General features: G+C 54.8%; 1 protein-coding gene across 2 annotated transcripts in view; it reads right to left on the bottom strand.

The window, feature by feature from the left end:
* Nucleotides 1-21661, bottom strand: part of NRF1 (nuclear respiratory factor 1) — a 53226-nt gene that overhangs the window by 8298 nt on the left and 23267 nt on the right. The window contains exons 8-11 of one of the 2 annotated variants that reach the window (XM_069882304.1): nt 21449-21550; nt 18701-18858; nt 16910-17034; nt 10778-10927 (exon numbers count right to left, since the gene is read on the bottom strand). In XM_069882304.1, coding sequence (XP_069738405.1) covers nt 10778-10927; nt 16910-17034; nt 18701-18858; nt 21449-21550 — 535 coding nt within the window. The remainder of the gene's footprint in view (nt 1-10777; nt 10928-16909; nt 17035-18700; nt 18859-21448; nt 21551-21661) is intronic. The other variant, XM_069882305.1, reaches the window with a different exon arrangement.

Genomic DNA, 21661 nt, shown 5'->3' with positions numbered 1-21661 from the left:
GCGTTATAGGTGCAAAGTGGAGATAGGAAACACCTCAGAATTTATTAGCCTGCTCCTCTAATGAGAAATCAAGACATTAAACTGCTCGTTGGGCTGGCGGCAGCACAGCATCTCAGGGTTCCTGGGCTAGAGCCTGGCAGGGAGGAGCCTTTGCCATAAATACTGACCTGCCTGCTCGCTGCAAACTCTTCCAGAGACTGATTCTTCTCCTGCCTTCACAAACACCCTCTGGGGCCCTGAGGTTTTCTGGTTCTACTAAAGGCTACAGAGAGAATGGGGGCAAGAACCTAGAACTGTTGAAACGCTCCTACTTGAAAAACAAGACCCCACTTTACAATAAAGTCACTTGAATTACAGGCTTGGGGAAGAGCAGCTGGAAAGCTGCCTGGAGGAGAAGGACCAGGGGGTGTTGGTCGAGAGCGGCTGAACATGAGCCAGCAGAGTCCCAGGTGGCCAAGAAACAGCGTGGCCAGCAGGAGCAGGACAGGGATTGTGCCCCTGGACTCAGTGCTGGGGAGGCCGCCCCTCAACTCCTGGGCTCAGTTCTGGGTCCCTCGCTCCAAGAAGGACCTTGAGGGGCTGGAGCGTGTCTGGAGAAGGGAACAGAGCTGGGTAAGGGGCTGGAGAACAAGGGTTCTGAGAGGTGGCTGAGGGCCCTGGGGCTGTTTATCCTGGAGAAGAGGAGGCTGAGGAGAGAGCTCATCACGCTCTGCAACTGCCTGACAGGAGGTTGTGGAGAGGTGGGTGCTGGTCCCTTCTCCCTGGTAACCAGTGACAGGACAAGAGGAAACGGCCTCAAGATGAACTGAGGAGGTTTAGGTTGGACTTTAGGAGGAATTTCTTTACTGGAAGTGTCTCAAGCCTTGGCAGTCCCCATCCCTGGAGGGGTTTAAAAGCCGGGTAGGGATGGTTCAGTAGTGGACAGGGATGGTTGGACTCAATGATCTCAAAGGTCTTTTCCAACGAAGTGATTCTAGGATTCTGTGATGGACTCGGATCTCCCTGGTTTCACAGGTTCGCAGGCTGTGCGAGGGATCACATGTGAACACGGACATTAGCATACGCGACAGTGCATTTAGCACTCGGGGACACAGAGCAGCTATTGTCCCCGCAGGAAGGTGAGTCGTAACTGGAGAGTCCCTGGCCTCATTTAAAACCCACTTTCCCAGCATTTTGCAGAGTCGTTCAGTGGGAGCCGCGTTGCCACAACACAGCGTGCATTCATGGGCAACCGGCACATCCAAAGGGATGGGCTCTCTCCTCCAGTGCCCTTCTCCCAGCCCCTGCGCCTCTTTGTTGGGGGACATCGTGGTCTTAACCCAACAGAGGTGACATGAAGGTACAGCCAAGCACAGCGTGTGCCTTCTGGAGGAGGACGATGCCTTGGGAAGGCGCTCAAAGCTTTACCTTGCAGATACAGGAAGCTGCAATGCTGGTGTCCCTGCTGGAGCCTTACCTCACACAAGCCCCTGCACTAGCTACAAGGAGGTAAGCACAGCCCCCAGATCTTGGAACGGTTTTGGTCGGAAGGGACCTCCAAGCCCATCCAGTCCCACCCCTGCCCTGGGCAGGGACACCTCCCACTGGATCAGGGGCTCCAAGCCCCATCCAGCCTGGCCCTCAACACCTCCAGGGATGGGGCAGCCACCCCTGCTCTGGGCAACCTGGGCCAGGGCCTCCCCACCCTCACAGGAGAACATTTCTCCCTAAGATCTCATCTCAATCTCTGCTCTTTCAGCTCAAAACCATTCCCCTCATCCTGTCCCTGCACTCAAGAGCCCCTCCCCAGCTTTCCTGGAGCCCCTTTCCATACTGGATGCTGCTCTAAGGTCTCCCTGCAGCCTTCTCCTCTCCAGGCTCAACAACCCCAACTCTCCCAGCCTGTCCTCTCAGCAGAGGTGCTCCCCCTTGCATCATCTCCGTGGCCTCTGGACTCTTCTTTATGCCTGGGGGGAAAACCTGGCCGGACACCCACCTCAAGGGCCCTTTTCCACTTCTTCAGAGCATACCCTTCAACTCCAGCTATAAAAGCATCCCCACTACAAACCTGCGCACACCCTTATTGCGACGCTGGTCAGCACCAGAGGGCTTTGGTATCTTCTCTACAGGACAAGGGACCTGCTTGGCACAGATCCCCTCCTCCCTTTGCCTAGGACAGGCCCATCCTCAGCCACGTAAGCAATAAATCCCATCACCCAGATATGGAATGTACTTTGTGAGGAGCAAGCTTTTGCAGTCCACATTCCTCCTTTTCTCACACACAACCATCTTCCACTACCTGGTTCCTACCTCCCTCTCCTGAGAGAACGTATTCATGGTATTCTACCACCTCTGTGCAGGTCCCTCAGGATGACACGGAATGATAGAATCCCAAGTCTGGAAGAGACCTTTGAGATCATCAAGTCCAACTGTTCCTGTCTTCAAACGAATCATATCCCTGAGCACCTTGTCTGCCCGGCTTTTAAATACCTCCAGGGATGGAGACTCAATCACCTCCCTGGGCGGCCTCTACCAGGGCCTGAGAACCCTCTCAGTGAAGGATTCGCTCCTAATGTCCAATCTAAACCTCCCCTGGCACAGCTCGAGGCCTTCTGGTGTGACATTCGCTTTGCAGAAAGCGGGGCTCTTCCAGGTGTTTTCTGCCTGCGGGTCTCACTCTGGGTGCACAGGAGCCCACGGAGAGGAGGCTCGTGGCACAAGGACCCACGCGGACAACACCTGCAAGAAGACTCCGGCAGTCGCTGTGTGACAGGAAAGCTGGGGAGGGTTTTTTTTCCAAGGGCCTGAAGTGATAGAATGAAGGGGAATGGCTTTAAATTGGAAGGGGGAAGATTTAGATGAGACACTGGGAAGAAATTGTTTATGATGAGGATGGGGAGGCCCCGGCCCAGGTTGCCCAGAGAGGCCGTGGCTGCCCCATCCCTGGAGGGGTTCAAGGCCAGGTTGGATGGGGCTTGGAGCCCCTGATCCAGTGGGAGGTGTCCCTGCTCGTGTCAGGGACTGGATGGGTTTGGAGGTCCCTTCCACCCCAAACCATTCCAGGATTCTCTGATCTGTGGGCGAGAGCTTGCTGATGGGCAGAGCTCGCTGATGGTGAATAATTGAACACAACCCCCCCAGATGCTGATCCCTGCAACTTCAAAGGAGCTGAACGCACTCTATTTATGCCAGCAATAAAACCTGGCTTCCATTAGCCCCGTGATCACCGTTTAAACACAGTGGTCCCGCCGCGCACACACCAATTAGAGCTCCCTGACACTTGGGAGCACAAAGCTTTTTCTTCTTCCTGATGGGAAGGGGTAGAAGGGAGGAGATGATCCGGCTCGGGGGAATAGCAGAAAGCCTTTCAGTGTGAGGCCTCGTCCTCCAGTCTGCCGGAGGGCAGTGGAAACAGATGGCCAGTGCTGAGGGCTGGTGCTTTCGTGAGATGAGGGATTGTCCCAGGCCGCTGGTGGGTGGACAAGTGAGTGGAGCCACAAACTCATGGCTGCTAGTGGTTCCTGGCCGAGATGGTAGAGAAACCGAGGGATTACTCGGATAAGGAACAAGCGCTGCCCTTCCTGATCGTGCACCTTCTTCCTGGAGTGAACCAAGGCAAACCGCGGGCAGCTCACAGTGGCAGCGTGGTGCACGACACCCTGGCTGCCCGAGCCTGGATCTGGGTCTGAGGCTACCTGCATGAGCTGCCATCGGCTCCTCTAGCTTATCAGCACCAGCTCCCAATCGCTAGCCTGTCCGTTTAGACACGCTTGAGGTGTTGAAGGTCAAAAACATGGGGGAAAGCAGAAATGAGAGAGTCCAGGATCACAAAATCATGGAATGGTTTGGTTGGAAGGGACCTCCAAGCCCATCCAGTCCCTGACACGAGCAGGGACACCTCTCATGGGATCAGGGGCTCCAAGCCCCATCCAACCTGGCCTTGAACCCCTCCAGGGATGGGGCAGCCACCCCTGCTCTGGGCAACCTGGGCCAGGGCCTCCCCATCCTCATCATAAACAATTTCTTCCCAGTGTCTCATCTAAATCTTCCCCCTTCCAATTTAAAGCCATTCCCTCTCATCCTATCCCTGCACTCCCTGACCAAGAGCCCCTTCCCAGCTCCTGGAGCCCCTTTCCATACTGGAAGCTGCTCTAAGTTCTCCCCACAGCCTTCTCTTCTCCTGGCTGAACAACCCCCACTCTCCCAGCTTGGCCTCAGAGCAGAGCTGCTCCAGCCCTGGGATCTGGGCAATAAGGAGGCAAATCCATAGTGAGGGAGAGTTTGCTCCAGTCCATAAGCTGGGTGTGGAAATAACCAATAACACCAGACTAAACCAGTTCCAAGCTAGCGCCCCCCATCTCCCCTTTTTCAGCTCTTGTCTCTTCTCCAGGGCTCACTTCAACTTTCTGTGGGCAGAGGGCAAAAACTCCACCAGTGATCAAGCATCCCAGAGCAGAAATGGGTCCGTGGAGGCATCAGAATATGTTGTTCCAAAAGGAATTTGTGCCCATCAGGGAGTAAATTAAGCCAAGGATACGTGGTGCGAGGAACAAAGCAACTCCAGGCTTAAGAGATGCCACCTCTGGGTTTGGAAGAGTCCTCTCACTTCAGGAGAAACTGCTTTTTTCCCTTCTTGGACCCTGTTTGGCAGCTGGTGTTGACTCCAGGAAGCTCACGTGTGCTCCTGACTGGGAAGCGGTGGCTGCTGTGGCTTCAACCACACCAACGTGCAGATGGACCAGTGCAACCAAGGAGGCAGCAGCCACTGAGGGCAAGAAGAACCCACCATCCCGCTCTCGTGTGCCACCCTGCCGGGGTCCACAGTGCCAGGAAAATAGGGCGCTTCCCTGCAATCTTCCTGCCCAGCTGTTTCCTGGCTGCAGATTACGGCCGTCACATGAGCTGCTTTAGAGCAAAGCCAAGCTGTCTCCACGAGCTGAGAAGGTCACTGGGAGACAAGGGCCTCCAGGGACAAACACACCACCCTCTGCCGCCACCACCGTTTACTTCACAGAGGGACGCCAGGCACCAGAAAAAGCGTTCCTGGTCAAAGGGCAAAGAAAAATGGTTTTAATTTCAAGCCCAGCTATGGTTGGGACTCGCCCAGCGAAAGGCGAGAGGAGGGTGAGTCTCACACTGTCCATGGGCCAGGCTGGAGCCAAGGCATGGAACCAGAGAATCGCTCGGTTGGAAAAGACCTTCGAGACCATCAAGTCCAACCGTCCCTGCCCACGACTGAACTATCCCTGAGCACCTTGTCTGCCCGGCTTTGAAACCCCTCCAGGGATTGGGACTCCATCCCATTGGTCTCAGCCTATTGATTGAGGCTGCTCAGATCCCGCTGTAGAGCCTCCCAACTCTCAAGCCAACCAACATTTCTGCCCAGAAGGGTGATTGGAAGGCTGGAATGGTCCTTATGGTGACAAATATACATTTCCTTCCTTCTGTGCCCACAGGCGAGGGCGTCCCACCAGCCTTTGGGACAAGGCTGCCCGAGTGCCACCAGCCAAGGGATTCCAAGGTTGAGCTGCACCTCCCCAGGCTCCTGGGCCACCTGCTGATGTCACAGAATCATAGAATAACCAGGTTGGAAGAGACCCACTGGATCATCGAGTCCAACCAATCGTATCAAACACTAAACCAACACCAACACAACAAACACTAAATTCATTTATGTCTTAAAGCATAAATGAATCAATCCTGTAGCAAGACATGCTGCCCTCTCCAAACCCAAACCCTCTCTGCTGAACACCACGGCCAGTGAAGGAGAAGGGGTTCCACTTGGGAAGCACAGGAGGCTGAAGGTCCAGCATGGCCACTCGAGAATGAATTGAGACCTGGCATCACCAGGGCTCACGGGCAATGAAAGCATTTCTGCAAGTGAGATTGCTCACAGGCTCAGCGGCCACAGGACAGGGCTCCTCCCTCTGCCCCAGAGGCACAAGACAGATGGGGCTTCGGAAGCTGCTACAGAAACCCAATGCAGGGGACAAACACAGCCCCAGAGCACAAGGTCAGGCCCTTCTAGGAAAGGGGCTGCTCTCACAGAGGGGCTGAGCACTTTGTAAGGGCAACCAACAGCACCCTGAGCCATCCGGAGATGTCCACCCTGCATCGCGTGGGGCTGGGAAGAGGGAACGCAGAGTTCAACGAGGAGCACGGAGGCTGCGCTGAGAGCGGAAAGCGCTGGTGTCTCCACAGGGAGGGAGCTTTGGTCCAAAACACAGGACTACGAGCTTTATAAACGCCAAGACAAACTGAGCCTCACCACACCGGGCCAGGCAAACCGAGCCTCATAGCACTGAGAGAGGCAAGTGGAGCCTCATCACTCCAAGCCAGGCAAACCGAGCCTCATTGCACCGAGAGGCAAACCAAGCTTCATTGCACTGAGCCAGGCAAACTCAGCCTCGCTGCACCAAGGAACCTTGCTGCGGGAAGGCCCAGCTCACAATTCAGCTCGCAGGGATTTCTCCTCCAAGCAGGGTGCCTGGGGATGGGGGAGGGCTCACAAAACCCGTCTCCAGCCACAAGATGCCTCACGCAGTAACAGCTTGCTGGGATTTCAGCCAGCTTCCCACTTGGATCAGGTTGCTCCCCGCACCCGCTGACAGCCATTAAGAGCCTGGAGCAAGCCTGCAAACTGCCCTGGGGTCAGAGGAGCCTCCATCCATCCAAAGCCCAGCATCTACATCATCCCATCCCGTCATCCACGGCTCCTGGTGCAGAACGGGAGACGGCAGCCGGATCCAGCCCAGCTCCCAGCCGCGAGGTACCTGGTAGGGCCGGCAAGAACCGTTCCCGGCTGTGATGGAACAGCAGATTGCAGCCCAGCTCCGCGGGTGCCGGGGGATTAGAAAGCCCCTCTCCATCTGCCCTAGTTCAGTGTAATCACGGGCCGCTCTTCCAATTCCCCAAGCCCTCACCTGGTGCAAGGGGTGGCAGTGGCAAGGCATGGGGAGAAAACCAGCGAGGACACAGCAAGAATCATGGAATGGTTTGGGTTGGAAGGGACCTTAAAGATCATTCAGTTCTACGCCGGCACATCCCTGGCTTTGCCTGAGGCTGCAGCACTCACCCATCACACCGACAGAGATGAGGAGATGCCGATTCCCCAAGCAGGAGTGCAGCCACCTTGCAAGCTAAAATCCGCACTAGAAGACGCTGGGGCTGCTCCACAGCAGGAACCACTGCCCACCCCCAGCCCCAGGCAGTGAAGAGTCAGGGGGATCAGCTGCAGAAGAAACAAGGCCCTGCAGCTCAAGGAGCAAGTCTTGCTCCTCTCTGGGCAGCAGATCACCAGGCCGGAGCTCAAGGAGGGAGGGCTCGGAGCTCCCAGCCTGGAGGAGCAGGAGAATGAGGGGAGATTGAGCCTGCAGGATGTTGTCCTTGGTTGTCTCCAGTCTGATGTTAAGTTGGAAGGTCTTTCAGAGATGGGTTACAATACCCAACGTCTCACAGGGCTCAAAAAGTCGAGGGGAGCTGCCACACGCTCAGCGCCAGTTTGAGTAAGTCGCAATTAGAGGCAGAATCCATCGCACGTGAACTTCATGTCTAGAGGAGGGAATGGAGCTGGGGAAGGGGCTGGAGAACAAGGGTTCTGAAAGGCAGCTGACGGCCCTGGGGCTGTTTAGCCTGGAGAAGAGGAGGCTGAGGGGAGAAGGAGGTTGGAGCAAAGTGGGTGCTGGTCTCTTCTCTCTAGTGACAGGGGATGGGATGATAGGAAAAGGCCTCAAGTCACACAAGGGCAGGTTCAGATAGGACATCAGGAAAAATTCCTTCACAGAAAGGTTTCTCAAGCTCTGGCCGAGGCTGCCCAGGGCGGTGGCGGAGTCCCCATCCCTGGAGGGGTTTAAAAGACAGATGAAGAAGGTGCTCAACACCATGACCCAGTGGGAGGTGTCCCAGCCCATGGCAGGGGGTGGAACCAGACAGGCTCTGAGATCCCTTCCAACCCCAACAATTCCATGATTCTATGATAAAGATGCCCAGACCCTTTCCTGCTCAGTGGAGTTGTGCAGAGCTGCCCACGCCTGTCACCTTGCGCAGCCATCAGGCCAAACGCAGCTTCTCCAGGAGCCTGAGGTGACCTCAACCACCCAGTGAGCTCAGTGCCATGCACCCCGTCACCCCCAGGTACTGGGATGTGAGCAGAGAGGACCAGCAGAACTCAGGATCTCAGTAATGTGGCTCTCAAAGCCAAGTTTTTGAGGACTTTGTCACCATAAATGGAAACAAACATCTGAAATTTAAGGTGAACACCGACAATGAAAAGACCTGTCAAATGGAAAGACCTGAGGCCCTGGCCCAGGTTACCCAGAGAAGCCAAGGCTGCCCCATCCCTGGAGGGGTTCAAGGCCAGGTTGGATGGGGCTTGGAGCCCCTGATCCAGCAGGCGGTGTCCCTGCCCATGGAGGGAGGTGAAATTGGATAGCTTTGAGGTCCCTTCCAACCCAAACCATTCCAGGATTCTATGATTTTTTAAGATACGGAAGAAATCCTGCCCAGCCTGGAGCCGATACTGGTCCTGCCTCCTCTTCCAGCCTGGAACAAAAGGGAACATATTGCAGCTACGCTGGGAGAGGAGCACGGCTGTGCTGCCTCTTTCTTTAAATGTAATGTTAATGCCTTGTAATCAGCTTTAATTTTTAAACAGACCCAGCCCTCCTGTCCATTCCTCCTAATTCAGGACACGTGGAAGGTAAATGGCCTGCGCTTAAACCGGGGCAGCATCAGCTGTGACAGCTGGAGAGCCTGTAAGTCTCCACGGCCTGATAACAGGGATGGATGTCAGAGCTCGCCAGGGGAGGGGAATCGGGGAGGGCAAGGGAGGTGCTGGAGATGCCTTAAGGTCAGCGGGAAGCAAGGAGATAAGGCCAGACGGGGCTCAGCTCAGGTACTGGCTGGGAATGCGCTGGAACGCGTGGCTGAGGGCCATGGAGAGGATGGAGAGCTGGAGGCCGTCTCCTCTGAGGACAGGCTGGGAGAGTTGGGGTTGAGCCTGGAGAAGAGAAGGCTGCGGGGAGACCCTAGAGCAGCTTCCAGTACGGAAAGGGGCTCCAGGAAAGCTGGGAGGGGCTTTTTCCAAGAGCCTAGAGTGACAGGACGAGGGGGAATGGCTTTAAATTGGAAGGTGGAAGATTTAGATGAGACATTAGGGAGCAATTCTTCATGATGAGAGTGGGGAGGCCCTGGCCCAGGTTGCCCAGAGAAGCCGTGGCTGCCCCATCCCTGGAGGGGCTCAAGGCCAGGTTGGATGGAGCTTGGAGCCCCTGATCCAGTGGGAGGTGTCCCTGCCCATGGCAGGGGTGGAACTGGAAGGGCTTGGAGGCTCCTTCCACTCCAAACCATTCCAGGATTCTGTGAAGCCACCAGGACTCAAAGAAGGGCTGGAAGTGATCAAAGAGCAAAGCACTTGGCAGCGATTCCTACCCGTAAGGAAGCCGGCTCCCCTCTCGGGGTATCCTAACGCTATCACAAACGCGCTGGGGAGGAACCGTGAGCATCTTTAGGGAATGGCAAGAGAGCAAGGCAGGAACTGCACAGCTCCTGGTGTCGCCCCAGGACACCGCCTTCTCCTTTCCAATCTCAAAGGCACATTTGGAGTGAAAAGAACAGCCTGTGGACTTCACATGAGGCTTGGACACAGAGCTGGGGCACGAACCCACCTGGGAGGCTCTCCCCATGTGCCTCAACACCTCAACGCCTTCCAAAGAGGAGGCTGGCAGCTCACCACGAGCATTCATCATATCAAAACTTCTTCCCCCAGGGAAGCCAGATGACAGAGCCCGTGAGCCTCCCTGCCCCAAAAGCCAGAAACAACCCTCCTGTGTCTCTGCCAAAGGCATTCGACAAGGCAAGGGAAGCCCTAAGGCCAGCATCTCTCGAGACCTGTGGCGCCCGCAGCCTCCTGCGCTGCTCAAACCACCCCGGCAAACTGGGCTGGGCTGCGCGAAGCCAGCTCTGTGCGACACAACCGCGCACGGGCGTAGGTAGCGCCTGGTTGGTTGGACCCAAGGGAAAATCTGGCTATCAGCACAGTATGAGAGGGACTGAGTTGCTATTTTTAGTCCCGGTTGGTGAGCAGACAAATCCTAATCGTCAGCAGCAGCCGCCTCGTCATCAGTCCCAAGATGTCAAAGCAAAGCCGCAGAGCGCCTGTGGCAGCAAGGACACCCGGAGCCGATTCCCCACCAGTGGTGCAGGAGAGCAGCAAAGGGCGTGAAATCCACCACTGTGGTTTTAATACATCAGGGAAAGCAGCTCTGAGCAAAGCCAGCAGAAAGCACCCGCACCGGTGTGGTTCGGAGCAACTGGAGCTGCGGTCCAAGCTCTCGGAAACACTTTGGTGCTGGGAAAGACGTAGCAGCACCACGCTGACCTGTGGCTGCCGTCCCACGACCCCAGCACGGCGTATTCCCACATCGGGGCTGCCGGGACAGAGAGGGAGCAGGGGCAGAGATGGCTGAGCTGAGGCCAGGTACCCCCTTCTCTACAGAGCGCAGGCAGGGAATTGTGTACCTGACACAGAATGAGCTTGTTTTAACTGGGGCTTATGCCAGCATGTTTTATTCAGAGGACATCACAGCCCCATTGCTGACAATAATTCATTTACATCAGTGACTCCTCCTCTAGGGAACCCCTCTCCTTGTTCCTGGAAATGCTCAGCGCACACACCCATCAACTCTCACTCATTCACTCCTTGCTGGCTGCCACCAGCCTCTCTCCTCCCCTGCTGTATGAAACACATCTGCAAAAGTGACTTTCCTCCCTTCTCCTTCCGATTGGGATTAAATCATACCTGTTTCGGGGGAATACTTCATTAAAAAAATCTGCTCGCAATGGGAAGACCCTGCAAATAGCTCGACTCTTTCCTTCCTGTCCGCTTGGATGCAAGCAAGCTGATCTGCACTTTGCGAAGTTGCTAGCGACTCATTTGGGTCCTTCTTCCCTAAAAAAGGAGATCCAACAGGAAAAACACATTTGCAGCAGAGCAACCTCGCAGGCCCTGCCCCCCTTTTCCCCATCTACTCATTTCCAGCAGACTGGGCGCCGCGCCGCCCTGTCCTGAGGCGTCCGAAGGCAGGAACAGGCAGTTCCCTGCGCTGGGTCTGTCTGGAGAACCTCCCACTGTTTCCAAGCGCCCTGGGAGACATGCACAGTCCCCAGATCATAGAATCATGGAATGGTTTGGGGTGGAAGAGACCTCAAAGCCCATCCAGTCCCACCCCTGCCATGGGCAGGGACACCTCCCACTGGATCAGGGGCTCCGAGCCCCATCCAGCCTGGCCTTGAACCCCTCCAGGGATGAGGCAGCCACGGCTTCTCTGGGCAACCTGGGCCAGGGCCTCCCCACTCTCATCATGAAGAATTTCTTCCTAATGTCTCATCTAAATCTTCCACCTTCCAATTTAAAGCCATTCCCCCTTGTCCTGTCACTCCAAGCCTTTATAAACAGCCCCTCCCCAGCTTCCTTGTAGCCCCTTCAGGTACTGGAAGGTCACTATAAGATCTCCTTGGAGCCTTCAGTTCTCCAGGCTGAACAACCCCAACTCTCCCAGCCTGTCCTCGTATGGGTTGTGGTCCAGCCCTCACATCACCTCCACGGCCTCCTCTGGACCTGTTCCAGCAGTTCCAGGTCATTCTTATGTTGGGGAATCAGGGGATTGACTCTGCCTTCCCCTCCTGGACGTGCTTTCCGCTGAAAAGAGCCTGCACAGCGCCCGACAGGACTGGCAGTCGCGCTCCCGCCCGGAGGTCTCTGCTCCCTCCTCCATCTCCCATCTGCACAGCTGAGGGTGGGGGCAGGTTTCCACCTGACACCTCATTGATTCCGTGCGGGAGGCTCGGCAGCCTCACCCAGGGCTGAAGGCTTTTTTAGCGATTAAACTGCTCCAAATACAGAAATCGCCCCAGCGCCCCTGCACAGCGAGTTCCCCGTCACCCTAAACGCCACTGTGGGCTTCCTCCTCCTGTGCTACCTCACAAGATGCACCCCGATGCCTCGTTCCCTCTGTTTGCAAAAGCAGAGCACTTGCTAATCCCCCTTGGCCCACGTCAGAGCCCTAATGCTCTCCCTGGGCTGCCATCACCATGTGATAATCCTGGCTCTCCCAGCTCCCTTTGGTGGTGGGGAGAAAGGGTTTGACTGGTTTGGATGGTTTGAATGGAGAAGGGCAAGGCTGCTCTCACCCGCACGGCTGCCGCGCTGGCACCAGGCACAGCAGAGCTCCCAGGAGCGTCCCCAGCAGCACAGGGAGGAGAGGAATCCATAAAATGTGCTTTGGGGCCAGGGGAAAGAGCAGCAGTTATGGCACACGAGGACCAAGGTGGACAAGCAGGAATCCATTGTGTCTCTGGCTGCACCTCGGGTCCATGACATCAATTCCCTGATCACAGCTTGATTTCACATCTTCTGGAGCTGATTCTCTTCCCAGCACCAGCTCTTTCCACTGCGCCTCCTTCCATGCTCTGTTGCTGAACCCCAACTTGAGCTCCAAGAACATCACCCCTCTCGCCTTCAAACCAGCTCTTCAGAACGCTGTGCGAACCTGTGACATCCCCCAGGTTTTATGACACCAAGGGCATTCAACGACCTTCCTTGGGCAGGGCGCCTGCTCCGTCCTTCGCAGGCAGCGCTGCGCTGCTCCAGCCCTGCTCCGGCCCTGCTCAGGCAAAAGCTTCATCAATATTTAAAGCCAGAAGCAGGAAGCTCGTAGCTGCAGCAGCTTTCAAGCCCCCAGTCAGATCAATGTCAAACAAAAGGCTGCAGTGTGAGGATGCTCCAGCGAGCGAGGCCCGGGCTGTGGGCTGGCACCGTTCTCCGTCCCGATGCGGATCAAGTTTCTCTCCTGCAGCCCTGGCGTGCTGGGATGGCTCCAGCACGGGCACAACACCCGCAGCAGCACCAGAGCACCGAGCTCCCTCCTCGCAGAGCGTTTACGCCACACAAGCGGGCGATCAGGCCCAGTCAACATCGGTTCGTGAGCAGCAGGTCCTGCCAAACCAACCTGATCGCCGCCTGCGACAAAGTGAGGCGCTCAGCGGATGAGGGAAAGGTGTGGACGTCGGGTACCTGCACCCAGTAAACCTTTGGCACCGCTTCTCACACTTCTTTGCCTGAGAAAGCGGCTGCCGCTGACCTGGACGGATGGACTCTGCTGGGTGAAAAACGGGCTGGGGGGCTGGTCCCAAAGAGTGGTGGGAATGGAGTCGAATCCAGCCGGAGGCCCCGCACAAGTGGTGTCCCCAGGGCTTGGTGCTGGGTCCAGTCCTCTTCAATATCTTTATCCATGATCTGGATGAGGGGATTGAGTGTTCCCTTAGTAAGTTCATGGATGACACAAAGCTGGGTGGTAGGGTTGATCTGCTTGAAGGCAGAAGGCTCTGCAGAGGGACCTGGCCAGGCTAGATCCATGGGCTGAGACCAACAGGATAAGGTTCATCAAGGCCAAGTGGCAGGTCCTGCACTGGGGACACAACAACCCCGAGCAGCTCCAGACTTGGGGAAGAGCAGCTGGAAAGCTGCCTGGAGGAGAAGGACCTGGGGTGTTGGTTGAAAGCAGCTGAACATGATCCAGCAGTGGCCCAGGTGGCCAAGAAGGCCAGTGGCATCTTGGCCTGTTCCAGAAACAGCGTGGCCAGCAGGAGCAGGACAGGGATTGTGCCCCTGGACTCGGTGCTGGGGAGGCCGCCCCTCGACTCCTGGGCTCAGTTCTGGGCCCCTCGCTCCAAGAAGGACCTTGAGGGGCTGGAGAAGGGAATGGAGCTGGGGAAGGGGCTGGGGAACAAGGGTTCTGAGAGGTGGCTGAGGGCCCTGGGGCTGTTTATCCTGGAGAAGAGGAGGCTGAGGGGAGACCTCATCGCTGTCTGCAACTGCCTGACAGGAGGTTGTGGAGAGGTGGGTGCTGGTCTCTTCTCCCAAGTGGCAGGGGATGGATGAGAGGAAACGGCCTCAAGTTCTGCCAGGGCAGGTTCAGATTGGACATCAGGAAGAATCTCTTCACGGAAAGGGTTCTCAGGCCCTGGCAGAGGCTGCCCAGGGCAGTGGTGGGGTCCCCATCCCTCGGGGGGTTTAAAAGCCGGGCAGATGAGGTGCTCAGGGATGGTTTAGTCATGGACAAGGACAGTTGCACTCGATGACCTCAAAGGTCTTTTCCAACCAAGTGACTCTGTGATTCCATGATTTCCAGTTTCCAGACACCTCTAGGAGCCAGTGCTGCTCTGGTCCCTTTCCTGCTTCGAACACTGCTTTGCTTTCATGCCAACCACTTAAGCACAAAACATCTGAGGCTCAAACCATGGGGTCATCACTTCCAGCATCCCGAGATGGAGCAGATGCTCTGGAGCAGCAAGGAAGTCGTAATGCACTTAGCGAGTTTGATGCTGCCCGGGCGCAGGGGATCTCATTTCCCTCGGCCAGGAACGTAACCGATCACAAGATTATCCGCAGCCCTTTGGCAGTTCAGCCATGCTCCCAGCTCCCCACGAGACCAAGCGCAGCCCGAGCTGCCGAGGCAGCCACGATCATACAGAAGGTGCCTCTCTTTAGCCTTCCTCGTTCTCTGGGGTCACTAATTACTATTCAGGTGTCAGAGAAGGGATGGGAAAATTCCAAAAATGAAACCAAAAGTGAGAATAATGGCATCTAACATCTAAAACTGGGAACGAAAAGCCTTACCGGACCACAAGCCATTCTGCTAAACTGCTGCCTCCTTTTCACTATTAATAGGACTGGGATAAACCGATGTCCCTTCCAGGGAAAAGTGATGTGGGCAAGGGGTTGGGATCCCCCAGCAAGGACCTACAGAGGGGTGAGAGCATTCCTGGAGAGATGACTTTATTGGGAATATCAGCAAATTAAGGCTTTGCCAGCAACACTGAGCAGGGGGAATTTGCTGGTTAACACAATTAGGGCTCTACAGTCATTTTCCCCCTCCCCGTCTTGCACCTAAGGGCACCAAATTACTCCCTGTTTCACCTCCTCCGGACAGAGGGGTGTGTGGATCAGTTGTCCTCTCTGCACCCGATAACAGTGGCAGGAGGACGCTCACACTCATCCCCGGGGCTCCAGGGTACGGAGCAGGCAGACAAATCCCCCCAGGAGAGCCAGCGCTGCAAATCCATCTGCTCTCCCTCCCCAGACAGAGACAGCAGGAATGGATACCGGCATCGCCCCTGTCCCTAGGGGAGATAAATTAGCTGGTTACGTAAGGAAACGAGGAGCACGGTGCTTCCAAGGACAGCCACGCCGACAAAGCCTTCCCCTAATGCCATCGGAGACGAGAGCAAATCGAAGAATGGAAAAACGGCGAGGGGCCGCAGGAGAGGGTTTGCACAGAGGAGAATGCTGCAGTCTCTCCCCTTAATGCACTCCAAATCCCATCTGATTTCCAGCTCTGCTGCAAAAGACAGGAAGACCAGCCTGAATTGCAACGATATCGATGCTGGGCGAGTGAGGTGGAGCAACTCAGGAAGGGTGGGAGGAGAAGAGGTGCTCAGGGGGAGCATCCAGAGGAATTCAGCCCGTGAAAGCACTTTGGAAGCAGACCAAAAGGAGTCAGTGGTGCAGCTAAAGGACACCAACGTGCTTCCACGAATCTGATTAGCTGCTGGTTTTGAGTATCCAGGGTCGGATCCTTCCCTCGATAAACGCACGCCATTGATCCCCCTCACATCAGGCTGCTGTCAAAGCCCAATGCAACACAACCTGCTCTTCCCTCTCAGCATCAGGTGCGCTCCCAGCTCCAAGGACAGGGCTTCCATTTAATTTCTGCTCCCTCTTCAGGCTGGCTGACTCCATAGCAAGAGGCAGCAAGTCAAACACCTCGAGGGGAATTTACTTCTCCCTCCACTGCCCGTTTTCACTGCAAACTAAATGCTGAAGCTTTAAAGTGAGATGTTTAAAACAAGAATGTTTTCCCTAAGAGATAAGGATTTTGTTGGGAGGCCAACTCGAGGTCTCATCTGGCCACGTTTCTGTTTCAGGCGCAGAGTAACAAGGCAAGAAGTCCCCGTTCCGCCACCTGCCTGCACGTTCCTGTTGTTCCCCAGTGACAAGAAATGTCCAAACAGCCCCATACCCAAGGCGTCTCTTCCTTACAGTTTCACACTCTGCACCCACTTCGAGGTTCTTTCGACACCTCCTTCCATTTCATAAATGGAACCAGTGAGTTTGATCTCCGAATGGGGAGAGCATGGTAAAGGCACTGGGCAAACGCAGCAGGTGAGCACCAACTCAACACATTCACACGTTCCAGTGTTGCCTCTTGAACTAGTTTCTATGAACTCCCTGCTTAGTTTGAGTAACTGCTGAGGTCACCAGCCTTGGCAGAAGAGACACCCAGATAGGTGAGGAACACTAGAGAATCCCCAGAACCAAGAGATTGGCTACGGTGGAGAGATGGAAAATAAAGCAGGAGGCCAAGAATCCAAGGCTGATGGCCAAGGGAGGACTGGAAGGTGGCACCCAAGCAGCAGTCACTCCAGAGCTGTCACCAAGCATGACAAAACAGTCTAGAGAAGGGAAGGTAACGAGTGGGTAACGAAGCATTGGTTGGACTTCCTGCCACGTCCCAGGGATGCATTTTGGAGATGAGTTCGTTACAGCACTGACAAGTCATGTCAGCTGCCCCAGCCTAGTCCTGCTGGCACGAGGCACTGTACAGATAGAGTGTGGGGAGCTGTTTTCCCCGCAAAACCTAAGGCTAAAGAGTGGGCGGGCAGGAGGAGGAAAAGAGCGGAGCCACCAGCTCTCTGGAAATAAACAGGTTGGTGCTACCACTTTGTTCTGAGATTTGAAGTCACAACATGGCTCACAACCACCAGCAGTCAGTGAAAACTTGATATTTTACCAGTGAAAACTTGATATTTCAAGTAAAAGAGAGGTAAAATCCCCTAGGTGAAAGCAAAGAAATAAAACAGGCAGTCTTACCGTTGGCATCTTGGACTCCGGTAAGCGCTCCTACTGCCGCTGCAGTTTCACCGGACAGGACGATTTGTCCTCCACCTTGAAGAGTGGCTTCGGCAAGCGTGGCGACTGCGTGGGCAGCTGCTTCACTGCGGGCACAGGACAGAAGAAGGATTAGGGAGATGACTGAAAAACCAAACAACTCCCCACTGGTGGCATTCATTTCAACCAGGTATTGCACATCAAGGGAACAAATCCAGACAGGAGGGGTCCTTGCTGGGCCCAGATGAAGTCATCCAGAGCAGAAAACCTACCATGGACAAAAAAAAACATAGGGAGAAGCTGCTTCCGCTTGGCTCTTTCCAGCTTGTGGATCTCCTGGAACATCCCTGCCCTCTTACCTCCACAACTTTCTGCCTGGGACTTCACTAAAAGCTTTCAGACAATCCGAGTAAGTTTCTGGTTCAAAACTCTTACTTTTGGCACTGCCACATTCTTGATCTCTATGGATTTGAGAGCTCCACCCCACCTCACCGACCCAGATGGTTCACTTTGCACTGAACCAGGCCCAGAGGTCACCACGACCAGGATCTCAGCCAGTCAGTACCTCACAAATACATGTTCTTCCTTAGCAAAGAGAGCTTCTCCCCAGACAAGTGGTTTAATAATTCCTTTTAACGAGTGATCAGTAGCTGAGCACCATATTCTTCCCTTTGCTCACACAAATGTGGTCAGACCAAAGGTCCTTCTTGTGCAGCCGCCCCGCTGTGAGAACAGCCAGGAGCTGATATTTAGGAAGGAGTGAGTATGACTCTTCCCTTTCTATACCCTCTTTGGAGCACCTCCCATAGGACAGGCTGGGAGAGTTGGGGTTGTCGAGCCTGGAGAAGAGAAGGCTGCAGGGAGACCTTAGAGAACCTTCCAGAATGGAAAGGGGCTCCAGGAAAGCTGAGGAGGGACTTTTTCCAAGAGCCTAGAGTGACAGGATGAGGGGGAATGGCTTTAAATTGGAAGAGAGAAGATTTAGATTGGATATTAGGAAGAAATTCTTCACGATGAGGATGGGGAGGCCCTGGCCCAGGTTGCCCAGAGAAGCCGTGGCTGCCCCATCCCTGGAGGTGTTCAAGGCCAGGCTGGATGGGGCTTGGAGCCCCTGATCCAGTGGGAGGTGTCCCTGCCCATGGCAGGAGTGGGACTGGATGGGCTCGGAGGTCCCTTCCCACCCAAACCATTCAACAATTCTATGAGCTGCGCAAAGACACTGCCTCCTGCTGCACAAACCTGCAGAGAACTACGCTGCACATCTTGGTAACGTGAGCACAACCAAAAATCTAACCAACAGGGGAAGTTTAGGTTGGATATCAGGAGGAATTTCTTTACTGAAAGGGTTCTCAGGCACTGGCAGAGGCTGCCCAGGGAGGTGGTTAAGTCCTCATCCCTGGAGGGGTTTACAAGGCTAGTAGATTTCATACTTGGGGACACGGTCTGGTGGCGGACTTAGCAGGCCTGGATCAATAGTTGGACTCGATGATCTTAAAGGTCTTTTCAAACCAGACCATTCTGTGATTCTGCCTTTGCTGCCCAAACAGGACCGTTAGGGTACAGTTACCACCCATATCTTCCTCTTTCAGGAAGCTTCCGTGTCAGTGCTCTTACAGCAGAGACCAGGAACTGTCCTGCAGACACCTGGACACAGGCTGAAGTAGGAATTTGCTAAGGAAAAGCCTGTACACAGCAGGTTTTGCACCGTCAGGGTGATAACACAGAGGGAAATGTCATAGACGCGTGCTTCGAGCCTCCTCCTCTCACCCCTACCTGTTGAGTGCCATGGTAACAGTTGCTCCTTGTTGCATCTCCTGAGATGCAGCCACCGCTGCTTCTGCTAACGATGCCACCGCCTGCGTGGCCTCTGATGCCTGCGTCGTCTGGATGGTCATCTCACCCCCCTGTAGCGTGGCCCAGTTCTGCTCCACCTGTGGAGAAAACCAAAATGAAAGGCCATAGGATGAATGTTGTGCCACAAGCGCGCAATTGCTTCCTAAAATTAAAGATCTAGACAGTTTCAAGAGGTCTTTGCAGAATCTTGCACACATCTTGACTCTGAGATACAGGGGAAAAAAAGGGACAAAGCCTGGGATCCACCTGAGAACACTGCCAGACCCTACAACCCTCTGTCAGCCACGAGTCTCTGTCCAGCCCACGATTTCAGTTGCTGTCCCTGTATGTTCAGTCTTGAAGCCAGAACTTCAATTCCCTCAGCGCACATGGAAAGCGCACCCCACAAACATCTGCAAAGCCCCTCAACCTCCCACAACCCCTCATGTCCAGCCACATCCACAACAAAACAAGTCAGATGAGATCTTATGAAGGAATCTTTCCCTGTGAGGGTGGGGAGGCTCTGGCCCAGGTTGCTCAGAGAGGCCATGGCTGCCCCATCCCTGGAGGGGTTCAAGGCCAGGTTGGATGGAGCTTAGAGCCCCTGATCCAGTGGGAGGTGTCCCTGCCCATGGCAGGGGTGGAACTGGATGGGCTTGGAGGTCCCTTCCAGCTCAAACTGTTCTACGATTTGATGATTGTCCAATCGCATTGATTTACTCAGAGCTCACTCAGATCTTCACACAGTGAGAGACAGGGCAGAAGCATCCCTGGAGAGGCTGCCAGCGTGCTGGGAATTTGTCTGTGCAGAAAATTAGCACCCACTCCCAGAACAGGGTCACTTCTGTATCCTTATTTTGTCCAAGATATCACTCAGACGTTCTGGTCATGTTAGGAATTGGATGCCTGTGCTCCCCTACTTCTCTTGGTGCCTTTGAGAAATGGCTTTCCAACCTCACGAGCTACAACTGCTCCTTGAAAACCCTCAAAGCAGCTGCCAAGAACCTCGAGGTGAGGCCCCAGCGCCGGGAGCTGCAGCGGGTCAGGGATGGACACAGTGCAGAGCTGATCTGTGCTGCCATCTGTCGCTGCGCAGCGTGTCCGGCCAGCAGTCCTGGCACGTAAAGGGGCACGGAGCACCTGGAGCCTTGCTTAAAGGTGAGTTTGGGGTAGAAAAGAGAGTAAAAAAAAATATCTTTGTAGTCTTAAAGGAACGTTTCCTAAACAGACAGAAAAGGAGTTTGTTACTTGGTTTAAAAGAAGGTGAAAAATACACATATGCAAATTGTGTGCAGATTTAAGGGCTGAAATGGCCCAACCAGATCCTCAAGAGGAAAAGCCAAACCAACCAGCCAAAGTGTGGAGCAGCTGAAGAAACTTTCACAGATTCAGAATTGCTTGGTTGGAAAAGACCTTGGAGATCATCGACTCCAACCATCCCTGTCCACTACTGAACCATCCCTGAGCACCTCATCTGCCCAGCTTTTAAACCCCTCCAGGGATGGGGACTCCACCACCGCCCTGGGCAGCCTCTGCCAGGGCCTGAGAACCTTTTCCGTGGAGAGATTCTTCCTGATGTCCAATCTGAACCGCCCCTAGCAGAACTTGAGGCTGTTTCCTCTCATCCCATCCCCTGTCACTTGGGAGAAGAGCCAAGCACCCACCTCTCCACAACCTCCTGTCAGGCAGTTGCAGACAGCGATGCAGGCTCAGCTATCCCAGGCATTGCTCCCAACCCTGAGCTGGCAAACAGGAACCCAGGAGCCACAGCTCACAACAAACAGCTTTTCAGTACAAACCCACAAACAGGCACTTCTGCGAGTCATGTGGCTACGGGAGGGGATCCTGCCCCTCTGCTCTGCTCTGCTCTGCTCTGCTCTGGTGAGACCCCACCTGGACTCTGTGTCCAGTTCTGGAATCCCCAACACAAGAAGGAGATGGAACTGCTGGAATGGGTCCAGAGGAGGCCACGGAGATGATGAGAGGGCTGGAGCCCCTCTGCTCTGAGGACAGGCTGGGAGAGTTGGGGTTGTTCAGTCTGGAGAAGAGAAGGCTGTGGGGAGACCTCAGAGCAGCTTCCAGTACGGAAAGGGGCTCCAGGAAAGCTGGGGAGAGGTTTTTCCCAAGGGCCTGGAGTGACAGGATGAGGGGAAATGGCTTTAAATTGGAAGAGGGAAGATTTAGATGAAATATTGTGAAGAAATTCTTCAGGATGAGGGTGAAGAGGCCCTGGCCCAGGTTGCCCAGAGAAGCTGTGGCTGCCCCATCACTGGAGGGGTTCAAGGCCAGGTTGGATGGGGCTCGGAGCCCCTGATCCAGTGGGAGGTGTCCCTGCCCAGGGCCGGGGTGGGACTGGGTAAGATTTGAGGTCTCTTCCAACACAAACCATTTCAGGATCTATGATTAAGTCCCTATGTGCTACATCAATAAAGTGTATGAAATTCAGAACTGAGGCTTCCCCCACAACTGCATCTGTGCTGTCGTGAGGCAGTGACAGCAGTTCAAGGCTTTCTGTACCAAATCATACAGAATTGCACTCACATGTACATTAAGGTCTAAGGCTGCGGGGTGGTGAAGCCAAGCCTGGTATTTTCTTTGAGTACTAAGTTCTACAGAACTTTTAGCTTCATTCAAGCTCAGACTGGATAATTCTGGCATGGGCATCACAAACACGGCCCAGACCCTCACCTCTCCATCGGTCACTGCAGAATAATTGACTTGTGCGACGGTCACAGTGGTGGGCAGCTCCGAGGCATCGGCCAGCGTGGCAACTGTGGCACCGGTGCCAACCTACAGAAGACACCAAAACACAGGTGAAGGGCTTTGTTATTGCAAGGCAACATCCGTGCAGTTTAGGCAAAGGGAAACTCAAATGCTCTCACGTTACAAAGCGTCACAAGC

This window comes from Phaenicophaeus curvirostris, unplaced genomic scaffold (genome assembly GCF_032191515.1).
Source record: "Phaenicophaeus curvirostris isolate KB17595 unplaced genomic scaffold, BPBGC_Pcur_1.0 scaffold_115, whole genome shotgun sequence".
Classification (NCBI taxonomy): domain Eukaryota; kingdom Metazoa; phylum Chordata; class Aves; order Cuculiformes; family Cuculidae; genus Phaenicophaeus; species Phaenicophaeus curvirostris.
The sequence above is the reverse complement of the archived record's forward strand: the minus strand, read 5'-3'. Positions and strand labels throughout refer to the sequence as shown.